This window comes from Bos indicus x Bos taurus, chromosome 26, assembly GCF_003369695.1.
Source record: "Bos indicus x Bos taurus breed Angus x Brahman F1 hybrid chromosome 26, Bos_hybrid_MaternalHap_v2.0, whole genome shotgun sequence".
NCBI classification, from domain to species: domain Eukaryota; kingdom Metazoa; phylum Chordata; class Mammalia; order Artiodactyla; family Bovidae; genus Bos; species Bos indicus x Bos taurus.
In genome coordinates, this window is record NC_040101.1 from 9,512,376 (window position 1) to 9,538,625 (window position 26,250).

The 26,250-nt window shown below is 49.2% G+C and overlaps 1 protein-coding gene across 38 annotated transcripts in view; it reads right to left on the reverse strand.

Annotated features, from left to right (window-relative positions):
• Window positions 1–6,443: 6,443 nt before the first annotated feature.
• LOC113884283 (deleted in malignant brain tumors 1 protein-like) overlaps window positions 6,444–26,250 on the reverse strand; it is a 66,001-nt gene continuing 46,194 nt past the window's right edge. For 33 of the 38 annotated variants that reach the window (XM_027528708.1, XM_027528745.1, XM_027528744.1 and 30 more), the window contains 15 exons: window positions 25,592–25,621; window positions 24,991–25,017; window positions 23,992–24,021; window positions 23,092–23,415; window positions 22,651–22,677; window positions 22,022–22,054; window positions 21,205–21,231; window positions 20,576–20,608; window positions 19,483–19,512; window positions 19,105–19,246; window positions 17,265–17,473; window positions 15,998–16,182; window positions 9,685–10,073; window positions 8,824–9,092; window positions 6,444–7,003 (listed from right to left, as the gene is read on the reverse strand). In XM_027528708.1, the coding sequence (XP_027384509.1) occupies window positions 6,837–7,003; window positions 8,824–9,092; window positions 9,685–10,073; window positions 15,998–16,182; window positions 17,265–17,473; window positions 19,105–19,246; window positions 19,483–19,512; window positions 20,576–20,608; window positions 21,205–21,231; window positions 22,022–22,054; window positions 22,651–22,677; window positions 23,092–23,415; window positions 23,992–24,021; window positions 24,991–25,017; window positions 25,592–25,621 (1,922 nt within the window). In that variant the 3' untranslated portion in view covers window positions 6,444–6,836. The remainder of the gene's footprint in view (window positions 7,004–8,823; window positions 9,093–9,684; window positions 10,074–15,997; window positions 16,183–17,264; window positions 17,474–19,104; window positions 19,247–19,482; window positions 19,513–20,575; window positions 20,609–21,204; window positions 21,232–22,021; window positions 22,055–22,650; window positions 22,678–23,091; window positions 23,416–23,991; window positions 24,022–24,990; window positions 25,018–25,591; window positions 25,622–26,250) is intronic. The other 5 variants (XM_027528709.1, XM_027528719.1, XM_027528721.1 and 2 more) reach the window with 5 other exon arrangements.

The following is a 26,250-nucleotide window of genomic DNA, read 5'->3' on the forward strand; positions in this document are numbered from 1 at the left end:
GCCTTAAGGGTGGTGTCATCTGCGTATCTGAGGTTATTGATATTTCTCCCAGCAATCTTGATTCCAGCTTGTGCTTCATCCAGTCTGGTGTTTCGCATGATGTACGCTGTATATAAGTTAAATAAGCAAGGTGACAGTATACAGCCTGACGTACTCCTTTCTCAATTTGGAACCAGCCTGTTGTTTCATGTCTGGTTCTAACTGTCGCTTCTTGACATGCATACAGATTTCTCAGGAGGCAGGTAAAGTGGTGTGGTATTCCCATATCTTGAAGAATTTTCCACAGTTTGTTGTGATCCACACAAAGTTCAGTGCAACACATTTGACAAAATTCCTGCCAATGCAGGAAAAGTGGGTTCAATCCCTGGGTCAGGAAGATCTCTTGGAGTAGAAAATGTCAACCTGATCCACTACTCTTGCCTGGAAAGTTCTATGGACAGAGGAGCCTGGTGAGTTACAGTCCATGGTGTTGCAGAGTTGGACACGACTGAGTGACTGAACACATCTATACTATGATGACATTTGTAAGCAGTGACATTTAACTTCAGCCATTCCAGTTTGAATTCCTTTTATTTTTCTTTTCAGCTTGCTGTAACTAGGAATTCCAATACTATGTTGAATAAAAGTGGTGAGAGTGAGCATCCTTGACTTGTTCCTGATCTTGGATGGAAATGCTTTCAACTTTTTACCACTGAATATGATATGAGCTCGGAGAAGGCAATGGCGCCCCACTCCAGTACTCTTGCCTGGAAAATCCCATGGATGGAGGAGCCTGGTAGGCTGCAGTCCATGGGGTCGCTAAGAGTCGGACACGACTGAGTGACTTCACTTTCACTTTTCACTTTCATGCATTGGAGAAGGAAATGGCAACCCACTCCATTGTTCTTGCCTGGAGAATCCCAGGGATGGGGGAGCCTGTTGGGCTGCCGTCTATGGGGTCGCACAGAGTCGGACACGACTGAAGCGACTTAGCAGCAGCAGCAGCAGCAACATCATATGAGCTGTGGACTTGTTGTATATGGCTTTTATTATTTGAGTTGTGTTCCCTCTATATACACTTTGTTGAGAGTTATATTTCTTTTTAAAAAAACTCTCAGGAAATTGTAATCCATTACATCCTGTGACGAAATTTGCACCAAGTACCCTTCATTTCTCTGTCAAGTCTTTCTTATAATTTATGTGAAATTATCTCATATGTTAGGTGCTAAATAAAACTCACTTTGTACTATTAGAAAAAACTCTCAGGAAGCATGGCTTTTTGAAGCAGAAAACTTTGAATTGCTAGTTCTTTTTTTGACAAACAATATTTATTAAATCAAAGAAGTAATGAATGGATGAATGGGTAAAATACTTATTTTTAAAATCTGTCTCATTATGCTTGTTTTCATAAGACCATTTTTTGACCATGCCATATCACTTGTGGGATCTTTGTTTCCTGACCAGGGATCAAACATGGGCCCCAGCAGTGGAAGGGTGGAGTCCTAAGCACTGGACCACCAGGGAAGTTCCATCATGAGACTGCTTTTTAAAGCAGTTTTAGATTCAGAGCACAATTGTGAGGCAGGAACAGAGGTTCCCCACATAACCCATGCTCCACACGTGCACAGCCTCCTCTACTACATCAAAACTCAGCAGAGTGGAACATTTGTCATAACTGATGAATCAGAGTTGAAGCATCATAATCATCTGAGGTTCATAGTGTACATGAGGGTTCACTCTTGGTGTTGAACATCCATGGCTTTGGACAAAATATATGACATGGATCCATCGTTATAATAGCACATGGAGTATTATCACAGTTTTCAAAATCCTCTGGGCTCCACATCGTCATCATTCTCCCTTAAGCCCTTCAAACCATTGACCTTTTTATTGTCTTCATAGCTTTACCTTTTCTAGAATGTCCAATAGCTATAATGGTACAGTGTAGAGCTTTATCAGATTGGCGTCTTTCACTTATCAATATGCCTTTCAGTTTCTTCCAAGTGTCTTTTTGTGGTTTGATAGCTCATTTCTCTTTAGTGCTACAAAATGTTCCATTTCTGGATGTACTGTACTTTACTGACCCATTCACCTTCCAAAGGACATCTTGGTTACTTCTGAGTTATGACAGTTATTAATAAAGCTGCGTAATATCTGACTGCAGACTTTCGTGTGAAAATGTTTTCAACTCTTGTGTGTAAGAACCAAGATATATGATTAGATACCACATGTAACGGATACCATATGACATTTGTCTCTCGCTGACTTACTTCACTTAGTACGACAACCTCTAGATCCATCCATGTTGCTGCAAATGACATTATTTCATTCTTTTACGGATGAGTAGTATGTATGTATGGAGAATGGCACCCACTCCAGTGCTCTTGCCTGGAGAATCCCGTGGGCGGAGGAGCCTGGTGGGCTGCAGTCCATGGGGTCACTAAGAGTCGGGCACGACTGAGCGACTTCACTTTCATTTTCACTTTCGTGCATTGGAGAAGGAAATGGCAACCCACTCCAGTGTTCTTGCCTGGAGAATCCCAGGGATGGGGGAGCCTGGTGGGCTGTCATCTATGGGGTCGCACAGAGTCAGACACGACTGAAGCGACTTAGCAGTAGTAGTATGTATGTATCTCTCTATATATGTATATATACACCACATCTTCTTTATTATTTCACCTGTCAATGGGCTTTAAATTGTTTCCTTGTCATTCTATTGTAAACAGTGCTGCAATGATGTATATTATTTAATTAGAGTGCATATATCTTTTAAAATTATTTTTCTGTATTTATTTTTGACTGCACTGAGTCTTCATTGCTGCGGGCTTTCTCTAGTTGTGGAGATCGGGGCTACTGTTCGTTGAGGTGAACAGGCTTCTCATTGCAGTGGCTTCTCTTGTGGAGCACAGGCTTCAGTAGCTGTGGTGCACAGGCTTAGCTGCTCTGTGGTGGCATGGGGGATCTTCCTGGACCAGGGATCGAACTCATGGCCCCTGCATTGGCAGGCAGATTCTTAACCACTGTATCACCAGGGAAGTGCATGTATCTTTTTTAATTAGAGCTTTCTCTGGATATATGCCTAGGAGTGGGATTTCTGGATCATATATTAACTCTATTTGTAGTTTTTAAGGAACCTTTGTACTGTTCTCCATAGTGGCATCACCAATTTACATTCCCACCAACAGTGTAGGAGTGTTCCCTTCTCTCCACACTCTCTCCAGCATTTGCTATTTGTAGACATCTTAATCATGGCCATTCTGATCAGTGTGAGGTGATAATTCATTGTGGTTTTGACTTGTATTTCTCTAATAATTAGTGGTATTGATTCTTTTCATGTGCCTATTGGCCCTCTGTGTGTCTTCTTTGGAGAAATGTCTGTTTAGGACTTCTGCATTTTTTTGAGCAATTTTGTTTTGTTTTGTTTTAATTAAGCTGTGTGAGCTGATCATACTCTCTTGGTAACTGTAGCATTGTAGTAAATTGTGAAGTCAGATAGTGTCAGTCTCCCAATTTTGTTCTTCTCCTTCAATAATTTCTCATCTATTTGAATCATTTCCCTCCACAAATAAAGCTTTCAATCAGCTTGTCAATACCCACAAAATAACTTGCTGGGATATCAAACGGAGTTGCATTGAATTCATAGCTCAATTTGGGATCTTGACAATACTGAGTCTTCCTGGCCTTGAACATGGATTGTCTCTCTATTCACTTAGCTGGCCTTTGATGTCTTTGAACAGAGTTTTGTGGTTTTTCTCATATAAATCATGAAATAATTTTGTTTGATTAAAACCTCAGCATTTCATTTTGGGGTTCTAAACTAAATTATATAGGTTTTATTTCAATTTTTTTGCTTGTTCATTGCTAATATATAGGCAAGCAATTGACTTTTGTGTATTAACCTTTTTATTCTGCAGCCTTACTATGATCATATATTACTTCAAGTAGTTTTTTTTAAACAATTCTTTCACATTATCTAAGAAATGATCATGTCATCTGTGAACAAAGTGTATATCTTCCTTACCAATCTGAATGTTTTTTACTTACTTTCTTTGCCTATTGCATACTGGAAACAAAACTTTTCAGTAATTAGTATGATACTGAAAATGAGTAGTAAGAGAGGATATACTTGCCCTGACCCAGATATTTGTGGGAAAGCATTGTCTCTCAGTAAGTATGATGCCAGCTATGGGGTTTTTATACATATTCTTTAACAAGCTGAGGAAGTTTCTCTCTGTTCCTATTTCATTCTGAATACTTCTGATGAATGAGCTGAATTCTTTCAAGTGTTTTCATGCATATATTGTTCTGATCATGTGATTTTTCTTTTTTGCCTTTTTGATGTGCTAGATTACAATAATTGACTTTTGAAGGTTGAGCCAGACTTGTGTACTCATAATAGACCCCATATGACTGTGTGCATAATTCTTTTTATACATTGCTGGATTCAGTATACTATGATTTTGTTGAGAATCTGTGCCTGTATGAGTTTTAAGTTATTTCAAAATAATTTTTTTATAAATATTAGAAGTTATGCTTTCAATGATACCATTGGTCACCTTTAAGATTCCAATTACAATCTTTGCAGGAGTGTTCTTAAAAATTAATCTTAAAAAATTAATCTAGAATGCTAGGTAAATCCATAAAGACATAAAAGATTCATGGTTGCGAGGTAGTGTTAATCTTCCAATTGGATGGAGGTAGAGAGGGATGAACGTTTATGGGCACAGGGCTTCATTTAGGGCTGCTGAAAATGCATTGCAAGTTGACAGAGATGGTGGTTGCCCAACATGGTGATTTGGAAAAGGCAATGGCAACCCACTCCAGTACTCTTGCCTGGAAAATCCCATGGACGGAGGAGCCTGGTGGGCTGCCGTCTATGGGGTTGCACAGAGTTAGACACGACTGAAGTGACTTAGCAGCAGCAGCAACATGGTACTTATACCAAATTCCACTGAAGTACACACTTTAAAATGGTTCATCCTATGTTACCTAAAATTCACCTTGTTAAAAGTGAAAAGTGAAGTCGCTCAGTCATGTCTGACTCTTTGTGACCCCATGGACAGTAGCCTACCAGGCTCCATGGTCCATGGGATTTCCCAGGTAAGAATACTGGAGTAGGCTGCCATTTCCTTCTCCAGGGGATCTCCCCAACCCAGGGATCGAAGCCAGGTCTCCTGCATTGCAGACAGACGCTTTACCATCTGAGCCACTAGGGAAGCCCACCTTGTTAAAACATTCACCCAAACAAGCTAATCCGGAGTGAATATCTGTTCCAATTGTTGATTTCGTTGGCCAACGTGTTTAGCATTTCGTCTATTTTATGTGTTGTCGTTTGGTTTCACAGGTCCATTTGGAGTGGGATGTTTTTGTGAATCTCTGTGTCTTTCTTCCTCTGCCCTGTCCCCATCCTCCATCCCCACACTCTCCTCTCCTGTCTTAGCAGTTTTGCAGTGACCTCCACATGGCCCTTTCCTGGGCCATGAGTCCAGAACCAAGGGCAGCTCTAGTAGGAGATCTGGTCAGAGATCCAAGAGCACCAGCTGTGTCTGTCTTCTGCCTCCCACAGTGGGGCCCCAGATCCAGCAGAAGATTTTCATCAGCCTCTCTCGGTTGATGGTCATTGGGTGGGTTGATGCTCATCAGTCCCCATGAGGTTGGCTGGCTCCTGGTCCTTCCAGTAGGTCCTGCCTGTAGGAGAGACAGGGGGTCCCAGCTCCCATGTAACCCCTGAGCTTCACCCCACCAGCCATTAGTATTTCATCAAACAAGAGTGATTTAAATGAGGATCCATTGGCCAAAGGACAAAGGTTTTATTGGCCACACGGCCAACCCTCTGCCGCAGCGTCAACCTGGCCCCCTGTCAGCCTGGCGGGAGACGCCTTCACAAAGACTTTAAAGGTTCCCACTTCCTGTACTCCCTGACCCTCCACCAAATCCACTCTCCTCCTCACACCTCCCAGGAGATCATATGGGAGGAAGGAGATGTGTCCAGGGTCACTGCTGGTTTCTGTCCTGTGACCCCTTGTAAGCTCCTAACATTTCACCCTCTCAACCCACAGCCCCAGCTTGATGCTGCCCCAGGGCCCTCAGGTCAGCCTTGGCCTCCTGAAACTACCTGCTCCATCAAGGACTCGTAGCAAGAAGGAAGTGTCCCCAGGGCTCTTCTACAGAGGCTGTAATGGGTCTGGGAGGGGAGGCAGGCAGATATGGGGGTGGGTGGCAGTCTGCCCACCCGCGGTCACCTTGCCTATGAAGACCCCCAGGGGCCGTGACTGGAAACGGCTGGGAAGCTGTGTCGGTCCTGTCTGTCCACTGCTCACTCCACAGTCTCCCCAGTCTTGGGGTCACTACAGAGCAGGGCCCCGCGGCCATTCTCATTCCTGCGGGAGCCCCTCTACCCGTCTACCAAACATGAAGAGGTCCATGCTGGGTGTAGCCTCAGAAACAAGTGACCAATCTGACAGTTGCTTTGAAAAAAGTTCTTTATTCAGCTTGCCCTATAACAAGGAAAGGCTAAGATATATACACCACAGGCTGAAGAATCTGGTTCCTAAAAGGTCAGAAAAGAAATTCTATCCACAACAAGTGCTCCTAGTGTGTAAGATCCCTGCTACAGGCAGGATTTTTAGGTCCCTGACCTGCTTGCCTGACATTTTGTCCCTGTGCCGAGCCTATGTTTTGGGGGAAACCTGCTCTCATTTTTCTCACCCCCCTCCTCCATCCACCCCCACCATGCACCAGGCCAGAGTTTAACACAGTTGTGTGCTCTGGGTACCGAGCTCTGGATGCTGGTTTCTTCCCTCCTCACATGGCTCCAGAGCACAGGGACTTGGGTCTGAGCACCACATCCTCCTGCTTCACATCTTAGTGCTTGGAGGCTGGGCACAGGCCGCCCGCACTCTCCGCCCCAGTGCGAAGGCTGCCACGGCCACGACCATAACCACGAGGACCCCGGCAAAAATGGTGGCAGTGTGGTAGCTCCCGCGGGTGCTGGTCTCCTCCTCTATGTCCACCACCTGCCGGTCTGGGAAGGAGAGGAGACTTGAGGTCAGGATGAGCCCAGCAGGGAAGGAGAAGGGGAGACAAGTAAGAGCAGGGTGGGTGGGTGGGTCCCAGGGCACGGTGATGGCAATCAGAACCATTTGGTGGGAGGGAAAAAATAAAGGGAGAGAGGAGTGCTTTTCAGGAAACTGGAGCCAGATTCCCCCCCCCTCAAGGGCAGCTGAGTGTCAGCCTTGGGAGATTTCACAGTGTCTTGTCAGCTCCTAGGAGCAATGAAGGATTCTAAATATAAGGGCAGAGATGGGCTTTGGGATAGTCTCTCTGGCTGAAGGCGCCTAATGGATGTGAAGGGAGGGAGTTGGGGCATTTGACCCCATCTGGGAATGGCTACAAAGGTCCCAGCAAGAGGCAGAGACACAGACCTTGAGCTACTGCTGTGTCAGTGGGAATAGAGAGAGAGGAGAGACAGGAGCGGTGCCCCATCGGCACCCTTTGTCCGGTCCCTGCCCCACCTTCCTTCTCTCTGTAGCTCCACCCGCCATGGCAGGTGACCTGTGATGGAGCTGTGTCTCCTCCTGCTGGAGCTGCAGGGGTTTTGATCTATTTAGTTCTATCTCCTAGCACATAATAGACCTTCCAGAGATGATCTTCCAAAGATCACACCAGTCCACCCTAAAGGAAATCAACCCTGAGTATTTACTGGAAAGACTGATGCTGAAGCTCCAATACTTTGGCCACCTGATGTGAAGAGCCAACTCATTGGAAAAGACGCTGATGCTGGGAAAGATTGGATGCAAGAGGAGAGGACGACAGAAGATGAGATGGTTGGATGGCATCACCGACTCAGTGGACGTGAGTTTGAGCAAGCTCTGGGAGATAGTGAAGGACAGTGCCTGACATTCTGCAGTCCATGGCATCTCAAAGAGTCAGACACGACTGAACTGAACAACAACAAAAATGCCCGGAATGCTGAAAATGTGAGGGAAGAGTCTGGAAGCAGCCAGACTAGGGGAGGGCCTGGGTCTGGGCCCTGGGAGGGAGGGAGCTGTCAAAGAACCTCTGTGAGGATGAGCCTGTGCCTTCAGGGGGGATTGTGGCAGCTACTGCTGCCCCACCACTAACACCACCACATTTGTTGACCTGGCCCAGCCTGGACCAGAAATGATGGGAATCCCTCTGCAAACATAACCTCATCTGCACCCACAACAGCACAGCACAGCAGGGGAACTCTGCTCCCCATTCCAGGTGCAGAAAATGAAATGGCTTTTCCAGGGTCAACCGCTAGGAGCTGTCAGAATAAACCAGTCCTGCCTGGATCTACACGGCCCTGCACAGACCCTGAGGTCACAACCCTGAAGGTACAGTTTGTTATCATCATAGGTAATAATGTGATCATTAATGTTAACATTGATGACAATATGATGGTAACAAAGTCACTGATCTTTGCAGCCAATGACTTGTACCAGGCAGAGGCCAAAGCAGTGTAACTAACGGTGTTTTATGTAACCCTCTCTGCAGTCCTAAGAGCTAAGTATTAACGTTTTTGTTTCATGGATGAGTGTGAGATCGGTATTCAGAACTCACAGGATAAAGGTGTCAGGTATGCTGTGTCCCAGGTTAGAACTGTCTTGACCAAACCCCTCACATGCATCCCCCCCACAGACCAGAAGCCCTTGGAAGAACATGGGAACCAGGTCTAGTTTGACTCTGTATCGACTCCATGTCATATAGCACAGGTGCCCTATTCAAGGGGAAATAGGACAGCCACGGAAGCAGCCTGAGTCCCTGTGGCCCACAGTCCGGGTCCCAGGCAGATGGGGGGGTGGGAGGGGGGCCGCTTACCGAGGTTCCTCTTCTGGGGCGAGGCCTGCAGCTGGATGGGTCCCAGGACGACATCCACCTTCTCCTGGTAGGAGCTCACATCCCTCTTGGCCCTCACAATGCAGCCTCTGTTGCAGCGGGAGAAGGGGTCATACGCCCTGCACACAACCATCTTGCACTTCAGGTACACGGAGGGGAAGCGGTTCAGGAAGTGGAAGGAACTGAACTTGAAGCGGACGATGTTGGACGAGGGCTGGTGGTAGGTTTGGTAGGTCTCATCCTTCACACACCTGGAGGAGCAGAGGAGTGGCTGTGAGCTCTCAGCAAGGCGCTGCGCTCCTCATGCCACCCGACCACGCAGTGCACGTCCTCTGGGGAGGATGGCGGTCACGGGGTCACCTGCTCCCTTCACAACCCTCCTGTGGACCACCTGCTGGGCAGCCTCTTTATCCACTGTGCCATCTACCTCTTGTTTAACCTTCCCAACAGACTGGGATAAGGGCTTCACTACACTCATCTGATGGCTGAAGAAACTGGCTCAGAGAGGTGCGATTTTCTATCCAGGGTGATGCAGCTAGCATGGCACTGCGCTGGCTTCTCAACTGCAGTCTGCTTCAAAATCAATGTTGCTCCTGCTACATGCATATCTTTGGAACCTTAAGACTCGGCTGGAGTTTAGTCACTTGGTCTAGTGTTACTTTATAGCTAAACTGCTGAGTGACAACTGACGACTCCCTGAGTTCTCCAGATACCCAGAAATGATAGCCTGGCTGCTGAAGCCTGAGCTACTGGAGCCCAGTCTGCATTCCTTGTGCTCTGGGCTAGCTGGGCATGAGTTTATCAGGTAAAAGCTGAAGTCCACTCCCAGAAGACGCTACTTACCCGCTCTGGATGAGATCGTAGGTCAAAGATGTAAAGTCATTGGGATTTGGTGATGCCACACATGTGTCCACAAATAAGGCTAGGGAAGGGTTAGAACGGAGGATTTCAGCCTGAAGGTACAAATTCTGGTTTAGGTCCACATAGTATGGGCTGCTGGTCACCGGATACAGGAATGAAGAGGATGTATAAAAGGAAATGTTCACGTCAAAATTGCCGTATTGTGTGTTCTCAATGTCTATGGTGTCATTAGTAACATAGACCGTGTTAACCCAGGTGTTCTGGAGCATCTTGCAGCTGACGTGAATTTGGAGGTCCCTCTTCCTATTGATGATGCTTCTTGAAGCAGTCGCTTTGAGGAAGTTGGAGTAGGTAATGGTGTCATTATCCACCTGGGAGGAGCAGGAAGGAGAGCAGAATCAGGCAAATGTCATCCACTAAGGGCATCTCATTGCTGGTTTGGGTTAGGAGGAGATTGAAGTGATGCTGCAAGACTGCAAAATGCTTCCAAAGCCTCAGAGAGATGGGAGGTACCTGTCGCTATGGCTACCGTTACCTGGGATGGACACACTTCGCAGCAAGATCCCCTCCTTTCATACCTCCCCTTTCCTTTGCCTCAGGATACAGACCACAAGGCTGGTGGTCCTCCTGGGAGCTGCTGCTCATGGAAGGATGGGTGTGTCCGGATGACCCCTACCCCGGCTGCATGACTAAGTTGAGTTTGGTCTTCCTGGCTTGGGGCCCTTCGGGCTGTTCTGTTTCAGTCTCACTCTTGGTGGGAGAAATCAAGGGAGGCAGTTGTGAGGGAGGGGTGGCTGGCAGGATTCGATTTCACTGTGCTGTGGGGATGCGTGTGGCTATTGCAGCTTGGTGTCTGAAGCTGCCGGAGCCCAAAGCAACAGAGATCCAGACTTATAGCCGTGGCAGCTCTCTGACCTCTGGGCAGGAACCTCCCCAGAGGTTCTTATGGAGCACAGGGTGGGTGCCATGGCAGTGCAGGAGCACTTGCGTCACGCTTTGGCTCTCCGCTCCCCAAACCACAGCACCATTTCCTACTGCACCTTTCAGGAAGCAGCAAACTCATATGATTGTTGGTCTCTCATGCTGCTTGATGTGCTTATGTCTTGTAAGAGCAACCTCTCCAGGGAAAAGAGTCTCGCAACCTGATGGTCTATGAGCAACTCAAGGAAGGGTGATGTCTAAGCATCTCTCTTTTCCCAGAGCTTGGTAGTGCTGATGATAGCATCATTAGCATCAATACAAATTCATGGAATGGAGGAAAGGCCCGGAGCATAGAAGCCCAGCCAAAGTACTGTGATGGAAGAAGGATGGAGCTGGCAGTAGCAAGCCCAAATGGCCAAAAGGTCACAGGTGAGCAAGTGCCCCTGGAAGCCCTATGGTCACGATCCTCTGGCCGCAGGTGAGGTGAGCACAAGAGCAGCATTCCCAGGTGGAGACTGGCGGGGGGGGGGACTCTCCTTCCCAAACACTGTGATGGTCAGAACCTTGCCTGGTATGAGTTCCCACCAGTTGTGGGCGCCTTTGCAGGAATGGACACAAAAATAGTGGCCTAGATAGAAGCCCTTGTAATATGTAAAACAACCATACTCTTTAAAAAAAAAAAAAACATGGAAGGAGGACTTCCCTGGTGGTCCAGTGGTTGAAGGGCAGGGGATGAAGTTTCAATGCCTAGTCAGGGAACTATGATCCCACATGCCCTGCGGCTGAGTCAAAAGAAAAGTGAGTCGTTGAGTCAGTTACACATGTACACCATGAGGAGCAAAAGTGCATTCCTGGCCACTTGGGAGATTAGACAAGTTCCCTTCTGAAGCCAGCACTTGTACAACTTAAATATAATTATTCTTTAGAACAGCATGTATTGCAGAGGCTTTCACTCCATGTCTGAAGTCGCAGAGCTCAGCTCTGAGTCAGTCCCTTCCAGAAAGACTTATGAAAAGAGAAAAGTTTAACAAGTAACTAAAGTGGTCAGATATGCAGATGACACCACCCTTATGGCAGAAAGTGAAGAGGAACTAAAAAGCCTCTTGATGAAAGTGAAAGTGGAGAGTGAAAAAGTGGGCTTAAAGCTCAACATTCAGAAAACGAAGATCATGGCATCCAGTCCCATCACTTCATGGGAAATAGATGGGGAAACAGTGGAAACAGTGTTTATTTTTTGGGGCTCCAAAATCACTGCAGATGGTGATAGCAGCCATGAAATTAAAAGACGCTTACTCCTTGGAAGGAGAGTTATGACCAACCTAGATAGCATATTAAAAAGCAGAGACATTACTTTGCCAACAAACGTCCGTCTAGTCAAGGTTATGGTTTTTCCTGTGGTCATGTATGGATGTGAGAGTTGGACTGTGAAGAAGGCTGAGCGCCGAAGAATTGATGCTTTTGAACTGTGGTGTTGGAGAAGACTCTTGAGAGTCCCTTGGACTGCAAGGAGATCCAACCAGTCCATTCTGAAGGAGATTAGCCCTGGGATTTCTTTGGAGGGAATGATGCTGAAGCTGAAACTCCAGTACTTTGGCCATCTCATGTGAAGAGTTGACTCATTGGAAAAGACTCTGATGCTGGGAGGGATTGGGGGCAGGAGGAGAAGGGGACAACAGAGGATGAGATGGATGGATGGCATCACTGACTTGATGGACGTGAGTCTGAGTGAACTCCGGGAGTTGGTGATGGACAGGGAGGCCTGGCGTGCTGCGATTCATGGGGTCGCAAAGAGTCAGACATGACTGAGCAACTGAACTGAACTGAAAGTGGTTTTAGTGGAGAAGGAAATGGCAGCCCACTCCAGTACTCTTGCCTGGAAAAGCCCATGGACAGAGGAGCCTGGTGGGCTGCAGTCCACGGGGTCGCAAAGAGTCGGACACGACTGAGCAATGTCACTTTCACTTTCAAAGTGGTTTTGCTGCTGGGGGAACCTTGCCTCTTCTCTGACCTTGGTTTCCCTTTTCTCCTGTCAGAGGGAGGCTCTGGGCTGCAGGGGATGCCAGAGCCTGCACTTTGGCCTCAGGTCTGGAGAAGAACCTAGAAGGGGCTCTATGCCTTCCAGGCCTCCATGGGAAGTGTTACTCGCTCGCTTGTGTCTGACTCTTTGCAACCATGTGGACTATAGTTCACCAGGCTTCTCTTGTCCGTGGCGTTCTCCAGGCAAGAATACTGGCGTGGGTAACCATTCCCTTCTCCAGGGGATCTTCTGGACCCAGGGATTAAACCCTGGTCTCCTACATTACAGGCAGATTCTTTACCACCTGAGCTACCAGGGAAGCCTCTATGGGAAGTACGCTGTATTTATATTTTCTTTTACAAAATGGGAAACTTTATATTGGAGTGCCAGTGATTAGCACAATAAATCACATAAATGTTGCCATCTTGTTACTTCTTCAAAGATGAACTGAAGTGTCTTAAATTTGTACATTCACATGAAAGTGTTTTTGAATCCACATTTGTCTCTGGTTTCTATGGTCAAGCTAGATTCTGAACGCACACCAAGCCACGTGGCATGCGAGTTTAGTTCTTGATCATAAGAAGCCATTCTGATTTTAAAATTCATTATTAGACATCTGCCCAGGTAGCAGTAGGGGTAAGGAACCCACCTGCCAATGCAGGAGATGCAAGAGAGGTGGGTTCGATCCCTAGGTTGGGAAGATCCCCTGGATGACAGCATGGCAACCTACTCCAGTTATTTTTGCCTGAGAAATCCCATGGACAGAAGAGCCTGGTGGGCTGCAGTCCAAGGGGTCACAAAGAGTTGAACACTACTGAAGTGACTGAGCATGCACGCCCACACTGTGCAAGGTGTGGGATGGGTGGGGAGACCAGGCTGTCCTGGCCTCTACATTTGCCCGACACTGGCTAAACAGGGTACCCGGAGGAGATGCAGAAAGTTCCAGCTACGGATCACACTATCCTGTCTTTGAATCTCAGCTCTGCCACTCGTGACCATGTGGCCTTGAGCAAGTGGCTTAACCTCTGTAAGCTTCTGTTTCCTCTTGATTAAATGGGAATAAAGTTTGTCTCAAGAATTTTGAAAGTCTCATTGAAACTCAGAGTTCGGTGTCTGGCACGCAAACTAGCCATTAGTAATCTGATTATAAAGGCTGAGGCTCTGCACCAAGGGGCGTAGGCCATGGCAAAGATGAATGAAATGTGGGCCTGCCCCAGAGGTTTGTAGAGGATACAGGTATTTAAATAAGCAAAGGAATAAGAATTAACCTACGTGACCCACGACCATCCAGGTTAGAAGACCAGGGCTGCCCTGTGGCTTTGGCATTTCCTAACAGAAATGAAGGAACACAGATGGAATAGCCCAGACATCAGAGGCTCCAGGCCGTACATTTGGAGCCTGGAGGGGTGGTTGCCTGTGGTGGACCAACTTCCACTGACTTAACTCAGGACAAACCAGAATCCAATATGACTGATCTGTGAAATGTAAAAGCCAGGTGGACTAAACAGCATATTAAAAAGCAGAGACATTACTTTGTCAACAAAGGTCCATCTAGTCAATGCTGTTGTTTTTCCAGTGGTCATGTATGGATGTGAGAGTTGGACTATAAAGAAAGCTGAGCACCGAAGAGTTGATGCTTTTGAAGTGTGGCATTGGAGAAGACTCTTGAGAGCCCCTTGGACTGCAAGGAGATCCAACCAGTCCATCCTAAAGGAGATCAGTCCTGGGTGTTCATTGGACTGACTGATGCTGAAGCTGAAACTACGATACTTTGGCCACCTGATGCAAAGAGCTGACTCATTTGAAAAGACCCTGATGCTGGGAAAGATTGAAGGTGGGAGGAGAAGGGGACAACAGAGGATGAGATGGTTGGATGGCATCACCAACTCAATGGACATGGGTTTGGGTGGACTTCGGGAGTTGGTGATGGACAGGGAGGCCTGGCGTGCTGTGGTTCATGGGGTTGCCAAGAGTCGGACACGACTGAGCGACTGAACTGAACTGAACTGTTCCCTGACAGACAAGATCTGGAAGTGGTTACTTAGGTGGCACTCAAAAATTCAGATCTTGAATGGAGAGTTTGAAATAAATTTGCATGAAGTTAAGTGCAACAACTCTCAGAGTGCCAGCAGTGCCATGCTGATGGCAGTAAGAGGCCCGACGTTCTCATAATCCCAGAGCTCCATCTGCCTTTGCAGGCATCTCCCCCACCAGGCTGGCCCATCACACGCTGACTCTCCATTTCTCAGCTTCGCAGAAATGGAATCACAGGGCAGGGCATCTGGCGTGCCTGCCTTCTTTCACTCAGTGCCACGTTTTTGAGATTCTCAGAGTCTGACGTCAGCCCTGCCCCTACCTACCTGGCTAAGGAGCCTTAGGCAATCTGCTTGACTCCTGGAAGCCCAGTCTCCCTGCTTTTCAAGTGGGATGATAATGAGGGAAGGCTTGTTGCATCTTGTTGCTGGGGGACTCGGGGAGTTTGACAGGGACTGATCTCAGGGTCTGTCACTTGTAGGGTGACAGGATCGAGGAGTTTCCCGGGACATAGGACTTCTTGCTAAAATCGGCCAAGCCCCACGTCAGCCAAGACAGCTGGTCACCCTAGGTGGTGACAGCTCAGCAAGTGACACCTGCGGAGGCAGATGTATTGTGAAGCTAATAAGCTTAAGGACTTCCCTGGCGGCTCAGTGGTAAAAAACATCTGTCTTGGTTTGATGCTTGGATGAGGAAGATCCCCCAGAGAAGGAAATGGCAACCCACTCCAGTATTTTTGCCTGGAGAATCCCATGGACAGAGGAGCCTGGTGGGCTACAGTCCATGGGGTTGCAAAAGAGTTGGACACAACTGAGCGACTAAAAAACAATTAAGTTTTGGCTTTAGCACCCCCATCCCCACCCCGACCCCAAGCACAGGTCCTCCCAGGGGTCAGCAATATGCTGGCACCACCATGCGTTTCTGTAAGATTTCTAAAAGTAAGATATGCTTGCGTTCTTTCCATGAAGGAGGCACCCATCCCTCTCACCCACCCCAACCTCAACCTATATAAGCTCTAGGACCTTCAAAACCTGGAACGGCCCCTGGGAGTTGCTACTGTTCTTGCTGACCTGATGGCAGCCTGCCAGGCACCCTCTCTGATGGACACTGTGGGAAAAAACTCCCCGCTGACCTTCCTTCTTTTTCTGTTTGAACGTGGCTGGAGCCACATCATGACACCAAGGAACACATTTATATCCTCACCCAGATTATGTTCTGGTTATACCACAGTCATGTTTTCTGGGTCCCCAGGATTCCCAAAGCATAGCATCCTTCGCTAAGAAAGCTTGCTTGGCAGGAGGTGGGGGGAAGCTCCAAGCTTACCTGCTGGATGGTGCCGCAGCCGGAGTAGGGGATCACGAACGTCACCAGGCTCGACGTAATCTGGGGCTGACACTGGTAGCTTGAGTCCGAGCCGGGAATGGCAAGGTCCCTGACAGAGTAGCCCAGGGATTGGAGGTAGCTCGTCCTCACTCTGGCTTCCATGTGATTTTGCAGGCAAAGCAGCTCTGGGGGCCAAAGGCAGACAGTGCAGTCAGTCACCGCACCCCCGCTAAGCCCACAGAAAGACTGAGATGGCTGGCCCATGGTCTTCCTGTGGACACAGCTCACCAACCCCCCTCCAGATGCCCTGGGGCTCAAGTCAGTTTCATTCGCCTGAGACCCCTATGAGGGCACAGGGACTAGGATTCCTCTGATGGAGAAATGGAGGCAAGATGTAAAACAACAAAATGTTTCTGCCAGGTTGCCATTTATCCTTTTAGTAGGATAGCACTTGGGCTTTGCTGGTGGCTCAAATGGTGAAGAATCTGCCCACAATGCAGAAGACCCAGGTTCAATCACTGAGTGGGAAAGATCCCCTGGAGAAGGGAATGGCAACCCACTCCAGTATTCTTGCCTGGAGAATTCCATGGACAGAGGAGTCTGATGAGCTACAGTCCATGGCATTGCAAAGAGTCAGACACAACTGAGCGACTAACACACATACACACAGAGTAACACTTGGGGCAACTTGCAGGGATGTTGGGAAATCAACATCCTTAGCTATGGACTTAGCATAGGTCCTGCAGCTAAGGGCAGGTCAGTGCTTAAAATCCTGACTGCAAAGATAGCCAGCACATCTCCTTGCCCGGCCCCTGGTCAATCTGTACATCAGTCCATTTAACAGATCCAACCATGGCTGCCATCCTCTGCTGGATGTGGCTGAGAGAGCAGCTCAGACCACTTTCAGGAATCAGCTGAATATGCTAGATCTCAGGACAAGGTCACAGTGTCCCTCACTCTGGGAAGGCCACAAGGTCTCAAGCCAGGTGGTCCCCTCTGCCCTTGGCACTGACATCTCACTGTCTGATGACAGCATCTTCTCACCCCTTCTACTTCGTCTCTGCTGACCATAGAAAGGCCAACCCACCACCCATCAGCCAGTCCTGGGCAGCCAGAGTCCCCAGATCCCCTGCTCTTGGCCCCCTTCTGCCCAACACCAAGCCTTGGCGGCCTGATGGGGTGGCTCTCGTTTCTCCTTCCACAGCCCTGGGATGGCTGAGCCACTGAAGGCGCTCAGAGGTGTCACTCCAGATGGGTGGGGACTTACTCGTGTTCCCATTGGAAAGAAAGGAGAAATATTCAGCTGAGAACCCTCTCTTGGTGATGGAGATGTCGCTGATGAAGCGGATGGAAATGAAGTTGGACGATGAGGTGAAGGAGCCCCTTGACCCGTCACAAACCCGGGCGAGCAGCGGGGAACTGTGGTGGGGGCCGTCGTACACTTCGATGTAATCATAGTTACAGCCACCTTCCAGCCTGCAGAGACGGAACACACAGTCTGGCTTCACTTCCAACCAGGATTTGATGCCGGCGGTCAGAGGCCTTACGCATCTAAGCCAGAAACTCCGACAAAATTAATCGAAAGGAATAGACTTTCATTTTTTACCAGAGTAGAGTCAATGTACAATATTACACAAGTTATGGGTGTAAATACAGTGATTACAATGTTTAAAGGCTATACTCCATATATACTTATTTAAAAGATATAGGCTATCCTCCCTGGGCTGTATTGAAAGCATAGAGCCTTGTAGCTTGTTTCCTACGTCATGGTTTGTCCCTTTTCATCCCCTACCCTGAGCGCCCTTCCCTCAACCCCTCTCCCCACTGGTAACCACCAGTTTGTTAGACTTTCTTAAATCCAGTGGAGGTTCATCCTCCCATGACCTCCATACATCGGTCTTAGTCCTGCCTTTTGGGGTCATGCATATGAAATCTACAGCTCCTCTCTTGACAGCCCTTCGCAGTACGTAAGAAAGAATGACATCCCACCTTCGACTTCTTCTTTGATGAAAAAGACCCCAGTTTCCCATAGAATTTTTTTCTTAAAATCCATGAATTCATAGTGACAGAAACAAATAATTGAACAAGTAAATATTGGGCAAATGAGATAACCTCTCTGCAGCTCGGATTTCTTATTTATAAAGGTGAAATCTCCCAATGCAAGTGTACTGAAGAGAGCTATCAGGAGGCTCTAACAGTGGAAAAGTGCTTCCTAAGATGCCACAAACGGTGGTCACTGATATTAAGATGCTGGCTCAGAACTAGTCACGGTCAACCTTCCTCTGCAGAATTTCATGAGCTTTAAGTACAATCCCCCAAATGAATAGTAATGATGAAGAGATTAAAATAACATCATATCTTTTGCAAAACTTCACGCGAATTTCCAAGGCAGAAACTCCCAGGCCACCGCAAGCAGAAATCAAGAAAAAAAAACTGCTTTGTTCAGTGGTGACTGTTAGAGAAAAAATGACGGTACCCCCTTTCCAGGACTCTACAAGCTCCTGATGTCTCAGTGTGGTCACCCCTGCCCCTTGAGCCATCATATATCCTGGTGGTTCTGATGTTGTCTCCTCTGCTTAAAACAAGGATTCCCACCCTTCACTGGATGAGGAACAGATAACCTAAGCTCTGTCACAGGAATTATTCCTCTTCTGCCCGAAACCACTCCCCCAAGAAAGAGGGAGCAGAGAGAAAAGAGTTCAGAAAAACTAGTGTGGTTGTTAATAGGATTCTTTGTGCTATTACTACTTCTAACAATAACCCCTCCCATTGGGTAACACTGCCCGAGTATTTTCATATATTTCTCCTGTGACTTTCCCAGGAACCAGGAGGGGAGGGGAGCGGATATTATATTCTCCTCTTTTGAGGCTCAGGAGAGTTAAATGACTTCCTGAGGTCACACAGCAAAGCAGTGACGGACCTGCAACTTGACCCAGGACTCTGATCCTGGCGTCCCCTCCACGGCTGCTTCTAGGCTCGGTCAAAAATGGAACCCATAGAAAAAAAGGGCAGTGGGGCAAATATCTCTCCTGAAGTGCCATTTCTCTCCTCCTAGAATGTCTGCAAGGGGCTCACCACATGGCCCTCCCCGCTGCACATGCACTCACTGGACATCTCTGAAGGTCACAGTCACTCGGTAGTTGTTTTGAACTTCAATGTCCCACACACACTTGGCGTTGTTCGGATAGTTCCTAGGGTAGAATGGGCTGGAAAAGTTCCCTGAAAACTGGGTCAGGAAGCCTCCGCAGGCTGTTGGGACAAAGGGAGAAATGCCGATGACCCGCAGTGTACACTGTACAGTCACATGGGGGAAATCCACCGGGAGGCGCCTACACCTGGACTGCCTACTGAGGGTCGGGGCGGTGCCCCTACAGGGAGGCCATACCTAGGGAAGCCCTCTCCTCACTGTTCTCCTCATCCCTCCCCAGTGTCACTGTCATCAAGGAGAAGGGAAGGGGGACTGGTCAGTGGGGCTCAGAACTTACTGGCTGGGCCGGTGACGTTGTAATCAGGATCTGTTGACAAACAGAAAAGATAATGATCAGTTTCCTGGCAACCTTGGTTCAGCTGCTGAGTCCTTGTCAGCTCTGCGCTGGAAAAATGCCAACCCCAAGTTCCCAGAGAGATGCCAGATGCGGGACTTGCCCTCTGGGAGCTCACAGCCTAAAGAAGAGGACGGAAAAGAGCAAATCCCAGCCTCCAGGGATGGGACTGTGATGGAGCAGAGCCCAGGAGGTGCTAGGAGCTGGGAGATTTGGCTCCTGATCCAGACTGAGGAGGGAAAGGGGACGGGTACACAGAGAGGTGAGGCCAAAAGGTCAGAAGTGTGCTCTAGGCAGAGGGAACAGCATGTGTGAAGGAACCTAGGTATGAGAGTAGCTGGCATAACTGGGGACCCCCTATGTGGATGGAGCAGGGATGGGAAGGATGGCAGGAATCAACTCCACAATGGGAAAGAATTTGCAAGCCCTAGAGATTATCCTGAGCACTGAGGATCTGGGTCTAGACGGTGCTGAGGATTCCAGCCTCGAGGCCAGGACAGACCTTGGCATTTGATGAAGATACCCTAGAGCACTGCAGAGAATGGGTCAGGGGGAGGGAGCCTGAAGCTGCTGCTGCTGATGTAGAAGACAAGGTGGTGAGGAGGGGAGGCTGTGGATGCAGAGGAGACATATGGGGCAGGGTGGGGGCAGTGAGCGGCGGTTCAGCACCCACTCAAAAGCAGGCTATTGGGAACTTTTGTTGATTACATGCCAGGCTCCATCCAGGCTGCACTGATCTGGGACTAGTGTCCCAGACGAGGGGTGGGACCTACACAGTGGGAGACTTCACCTAGACATTGACCAGAGACCCAAATCTTAGGATGGTCAGGTGATTAAAGGACAAAGAAGAGCCTGGAGAGAGGCCCAGCCCTCCTGGGGTTGGGACATCAGCTACAGAGACGCCACGTGGCAGGAAAGTCAGGAGCGGTGAACTCATTGGAGAGTGAGTGCCGTGACTACAGCCTGGAGACCAGCAGCAAAGCCTGGGGAGAGGAAACGCAAGGCCTGCGGGTCAGGTGAAAAATGTGATACTTACTCTGAGTGGGTGTAGTTGTTGGGGACAGCCAATCTAGAAAGAAAACCAAGTGATTTTAGGATATTGCTGGATCATTTTTTAATTCCATACTCAAGGGTTTGATGGAGAAAGTAAATCGTTCTCCTTACTTCAGGACTTCTCAGAGACTTGATTATACCAATTTACACTGACCAGACAAAAGGGGTTAGAGACACACCACATCCAAACATACTAGAACCAGATATTTTCCTTGTGTCATAAAGATCATTTGGGGAATCGCTCTCAACATGAAGGATTATTTAAGAGATAAACCTCTGTAGGGCTGCTATTCGGTCATAGTTCTACAATGGTGACAGTTCTGCTTGGCATGACTGGGACACTTATTTTCATAGAAGTGATCACAGGACATAATCCTCTCCACCCCACAGCAGCTCTGAACAGGCGCAGGCAGCAGGAGGTGCCAGGGGATCAGAGGTTCCTCCAGGGACAGCAGAGTGACAGCCCTGGTCCTGAGGACCCAGAGGGTCACTGAACAGCCTCCAGAGTCCTCGGAGGGAAATGACTCTTCAGGAGGAGGCTGCTCTTCTATTGGAAACCTGAGAGGTGGAATCCCGGAGAGGATTTGGCTGGGTGGGGCTGCTGGGGCTCACCTGGAGTGGAGAAGTTGACTCCTGGTGCTGCAAGAAAAGAGGTAGCATGATCAGCTTCAGCATCCACAATGGGCTGCAATGAACCCATCAGTTTCCTGAGAGATGCTGAGTGCCCGGCCCCTTCATGGCCAGAAAAGGGCGGCCTAGGAGTTGCACCAGGAGCTGAATAGGAAACATCAATCTCGCATATCGTTCTTCACAAACATCAGCAAATATCTGGGCAATTTCACTCTTACAAACTGGATGTCCCCTCCTCGATGTGAGGGATTGACCTTGCCATTGGCTGAAGACGACCATCACTGAGAGAATGGATCATGGGGAGGGGCAGGCTGAAGCTGCTGCTGCTGTAGGGAGCTCGGTGGGGAGGAGGGAAGCGTGAGCATGCAGAGGAAATATCTGGAAGCAGGGTGGGGTAGGGAGCGGTGGTTCAGTGGCAACTCAGAAGCAGGCTGTTGGGAGCCTTTGCTGGTGACACACCAAGCTCAGCAGTGAAGCAGAGTCCATCCAGTCTGCTCTGACCCCCGACTAGTGTCCCAGGCAAGGAGTTGGACATAAACAGGTGGTCAGCATCATCTAAAGACTGACTAGATGTAGGAATCTCATCCTGGTCAGACTAGTAAAGGACAAAGAAGAGCCTGGAGAGAGGCCCAGCCCTCCTGGCGTTGGGACATCAGCTGGGGTAATCATGTGGCATACAGTCAGGAGAGGTGGACTCATTGGAGAGTGAGCACCCTGACTGCAGCCCGGAGACCAGCAGCCAAGCCTGGGGAGAGGAAACCCAAGGCCTGCAGGTCAGGTGGAAAATTGTGTTACTTACTCTGAGTGGTTGTGGTTTGTGGGGGCTGCCAACCTAGAGCGAAAAACAAGTGATTTTAGGAGGCTGCCCCAAATTGTTAAATTCCATCATCATCATTTTCATGGAGAAAGGAAATCCTCGTCCTAATAAGGATTTCTCAGAAGCTTGACTATTCCCACCTACAGTATTACTGACCACGTGGGCTAAGTACATAGAATTCCCACCTGATTCAGGAGCAGATATTATCACTGTGGGAAAAGATCATTTGGGGAATTGCTTTCAACCTGAAGAAATTTTTTAACTGATAGATATTTGCGAGTCTGCTACTTGGTCATGGTTCTAAGTGGTCAGTCTGCATGACATGACTGGGACACTTATTTTCAAAGAAATGATCAGAGGACCTAATCCTGTCTCCCCTCATAGTAGCTCTGACCAGGCACTGGCAGCAGGAGGTGGCAGGGGGCCAGAGTTCCCTCCAGGGACAGCTGAGTGACAGCCCTGGTCTTGGGGATTCCACTGGTCGGTCACTGGACAGCCTCCAGAGTCCTCGGAGGGAAATGACTCCCTAGGAAGAGGGTGTTCTTCTTTTATAAATGTGAGAAGTGGAATCCCAGAGAGGAGTCTCACTGTGTGGGGCTGCTGGAACTCACCTGGAGTTGAGGAGTTGATCTGTGCAGCTGCAAGAAAGAGGAAGCATGATCAACCTCATCACCCAGGCTCAATGCAAGAAACCCATCAGGTCCCTGAGACAGAGATGCTGAGTGCCCGGTCCCTCCATGGCCTGAAAAGGGCAGCCTGGGTTTTGTCCAGAAGAACTGAATATGAAACATCAAGCTCAGAACATCAGTCTCTACAAATGAAAAAAGTCTGAGGGGAATTTGCTCTGACAACCTGTAATCACACCCCTGCTCTGGGGGCCCAGTACAGAAGGGGCTGCAGTGGATATATGAAACCCACCCGCCGTCTATCAGTGATAGAGGAAGGGAAATAGCCCATCTTCCATGGAAGCTCAGTGTGATTGGAGCACAGTGCAAAGAAGAGCTCTTGTTGGGAGAAAATCACTCACTAAAATGGCGGTCATGGAAACCAACCTGAGCAGATGACGCTGGCATCCTCGCTGTGTCCGCAGTTGTGTGAATTCCAGGGGCTGTGGGAGCAGCTCCACAGGTAGGTCTCATAGCCTGAGCAGCCCACGTCGTCCAGGACAATGGGCCCTGAGCCCTGACCGAACCGGGCACCTCCTGGGGCTGAAATGGCCGAGCCACAGCCCAGCTGCCTGCAGACCACGTTGGCGTCGTTGGTGTCCCAGCTGTCGTCACACACGGTGCCCCAGGAGCCTCGGTACAGGACCTCCACCCGGCCCTGACACCTGTCACCTCCATTCACCAGCCTCAGGGCCAAACCCGATCCGGTTCCTGGAAGGAGACAGGAAAAGTCAGCCTCCTGTTTCTCCTGAAGGAAAAGGCACTGAGGACTGAGATTCAGATTTCTTCCAGGGGAAGGCTGCTGAGGTCTAGGCAGTGAGTCCATAAGGACTGGACTGAGCGTGGTCCTCACTCTTTATCTCCGATGGCGTGTGATAGAAGACTTGTCTGTGCACTGTGGACTAGCTCTGCAGGTTCCTTGATGGCATCCCCAAATTCAGCAATTCAGGCACTGAATCCTGTCTCAGGATGCAGTTGGGAGGAGGGCAGCCCACAGCCTGTGTGGGCAACCTACATCCCAGACCCCTGGCATAGAATGAGCCTCTGCAAAGGAGACCACTGACACAGCTTCCCACTTCCCACCAAGGTGCCGAGTTTGGCCATTCACCCCTACGTGGGAACCCACTCCATCAGCCCAAGGTTATTCTGAAGACTTTTCTACTCAGTACGCATTCAGGTACTTTCACACACAAAGTGTAGCTTGAATCTTTTTTTTTTTTAAGCTTGAATCCTGGGGGTGACAGTGGGGGAGGGGACGTCCTGGAGTCAAAAGGCAGCAGGACCCACCTGGCACAACCGTGGTCTGGGTCTCGGTAGCTGGGGGAGAGAGAACGCAGGTCAGACACAGTGCACAGAAGGGGCTTCACGTGGGCTAAGGGGGGGATGCTAAGTTGCAGAGCAGCTGAGGTGTCAGTCCTTGCACCTGCTCTGCCATGGCTGGGTGGGGGGCCCTCTGCCATCCTCAACCCTCCAAAGAGGCTCCTCCTGAGAAGTCCCAACAGACCAGCATCTCTTATTTCCAATATCAAGGTAATTGACTCTATGTCTTAATGACACAGTGGACCCGGAGCCAGTCGTCAGCCTCACAGCTTTTATAGATCCACTGAGGCAGAGACAGGGCTCCAGCTCCAGGTCAAGTCCCGTGTGTGATCTGTCAGGCTCCGCCTTAGGGGATGACAAGGCGGTGCCTGGCAGGTCACACAGGGGCCACTGCCTGCTCACAGCAGACCTGGTGCCCAGACCGTGCTTCCCAGTTCCTTGGGGGAGCCATGGTCCAGGACTCAGGAGGCAGAACCTGAGTCTGCCAGTCTCTCCAGGACTTGTCAGCTGAAGATCTAGAACAAAGAGGCTCTTTCTTCCTGTTGGGATGTAGACTTGGAGCTGACCCCTGCCCCCATGACAGGAATGCAAGTTAGAATGAAGCCCAACACATGGAAATCAGAGGGCTAAAAAGTGGTTAAGACAGGTAGTCCTGGAACCTCTAGATCCAGCTGTACCTGAAGGTTGCCTTATGGCTCAGTATCCTCGATATGTAGGCCATGGCACCAGCCCAAATTAAGAGAGCACGAGTGGCCATCCTAATACTTGCAAACAAAAGCATTCTGAGTAACATATGGCACAACTCATAGGTAAAGCTTATCCATAACTCTGGCCAGTGAAGGCAACCATCCAGAGTGGATGAGGTGGTGACCTCAGAACCCGGACCCAAGAGGCAAGAACTGCACCCAGGTCTGTGGACTGGAATGTTGCATGCTGGTAGTTGAGCAGGATCTGAATGACGCTCACCATAGTCAGTTGTTGGATACCACCAATCTGGAGGGGAAACAGAGCAGGATTACAAAGAAGGTCCGTAGAATCCTGGTCTAGTTCCTGTGACTGGGATCAGGACAGTGGGTTCTGAGGGGCTCCACAGTCCGGGGAGAAGAAGCCTTTCTGAGAGTTTGCTGTGAGCCCAGATCATGTCATCAAAGGTACATACTCATCTAATGAGGCGGCACAGCCCACAGAGCCATCAGCATGTCCTGCTGACTGGATACTTCTTGGTAATATAAACACCTGGACTCGGCCTTGGGTGGAGGACAGGAGAAAGCTCTGTCCTCTCCATACACATAACTCTTCGTCCAGAGAATGGATTCAAGCAGAAATGACCCCAGGACAGACCATCCTGTCACCCAAAGCTCTGGGGAGTCTGAAATCACTGAGGCAGTCCAGAGCATCAGATGCCTGTGTTATGGCTCATCTGGAACCGTCTACATGCTCTAGAGTGACCAGAGCAGGTACTGAGAGGTGGAAAACCTCCAGAGTCCCCTCCTGGGGCTGCCGGTTGGGGGCCCTGAGGGTTACTGGGGGGAGGGGACATCCAGAGTCAAGAGGCAGCAGGACTCACCTGGCACAACCGTGGACTGGGTCTGGGAAGCTGGGGGAGAGAGAAGGCAGGTCAGACACAGTGCACAGAACGGGCTCCATGGGGGCAAAGGGGTGATGCTAAGATGCAGGCCAGGTGAGGGGTCAGTGCATGCACCTGCTCTGCCATGGATGGCGGGGCCTCTGTCATCCTCAACCCTCCAAAGATGCTCCTCCTGAGAGGTCCCAGCAGACCAGCATCTCTTATTTCCAAAGTCAAGGTGATTGACTCTGTGTCTTGATGACACGGTGGACCCGAAGCATTCGTCAGGCCCACAGCTTTTATGGATCCACTGAGACACTGAGACGGGGCCCCAGCTCCAGGTCAAGTCCCGTGTGTGATCTGTCAGGCTCGACCTTAGGGGATGACAAGGGAGTGCCTGGCAGGTCACACAGGGGCCAATGCCCTACTCACAGCAGACCTGGTGCCCAATCCGTGCTTCCCAGTTCCTTGGAGGGGCCACGGTCCAGGACTCAGAAGGCAGAACCGAGGCCACCAGCAGCCGCAGCCCATGCCCTCTGCTCAGAGACGTCCTGGCAGACCTGTGCTCTTCTGCCCCTGGTTTGCACTGGGGCATGGAGCAAAAGGCTTAATGTCACTTTTGGTGTGTGTTTCTGTTCTAATTCTCTGTCTACATACCC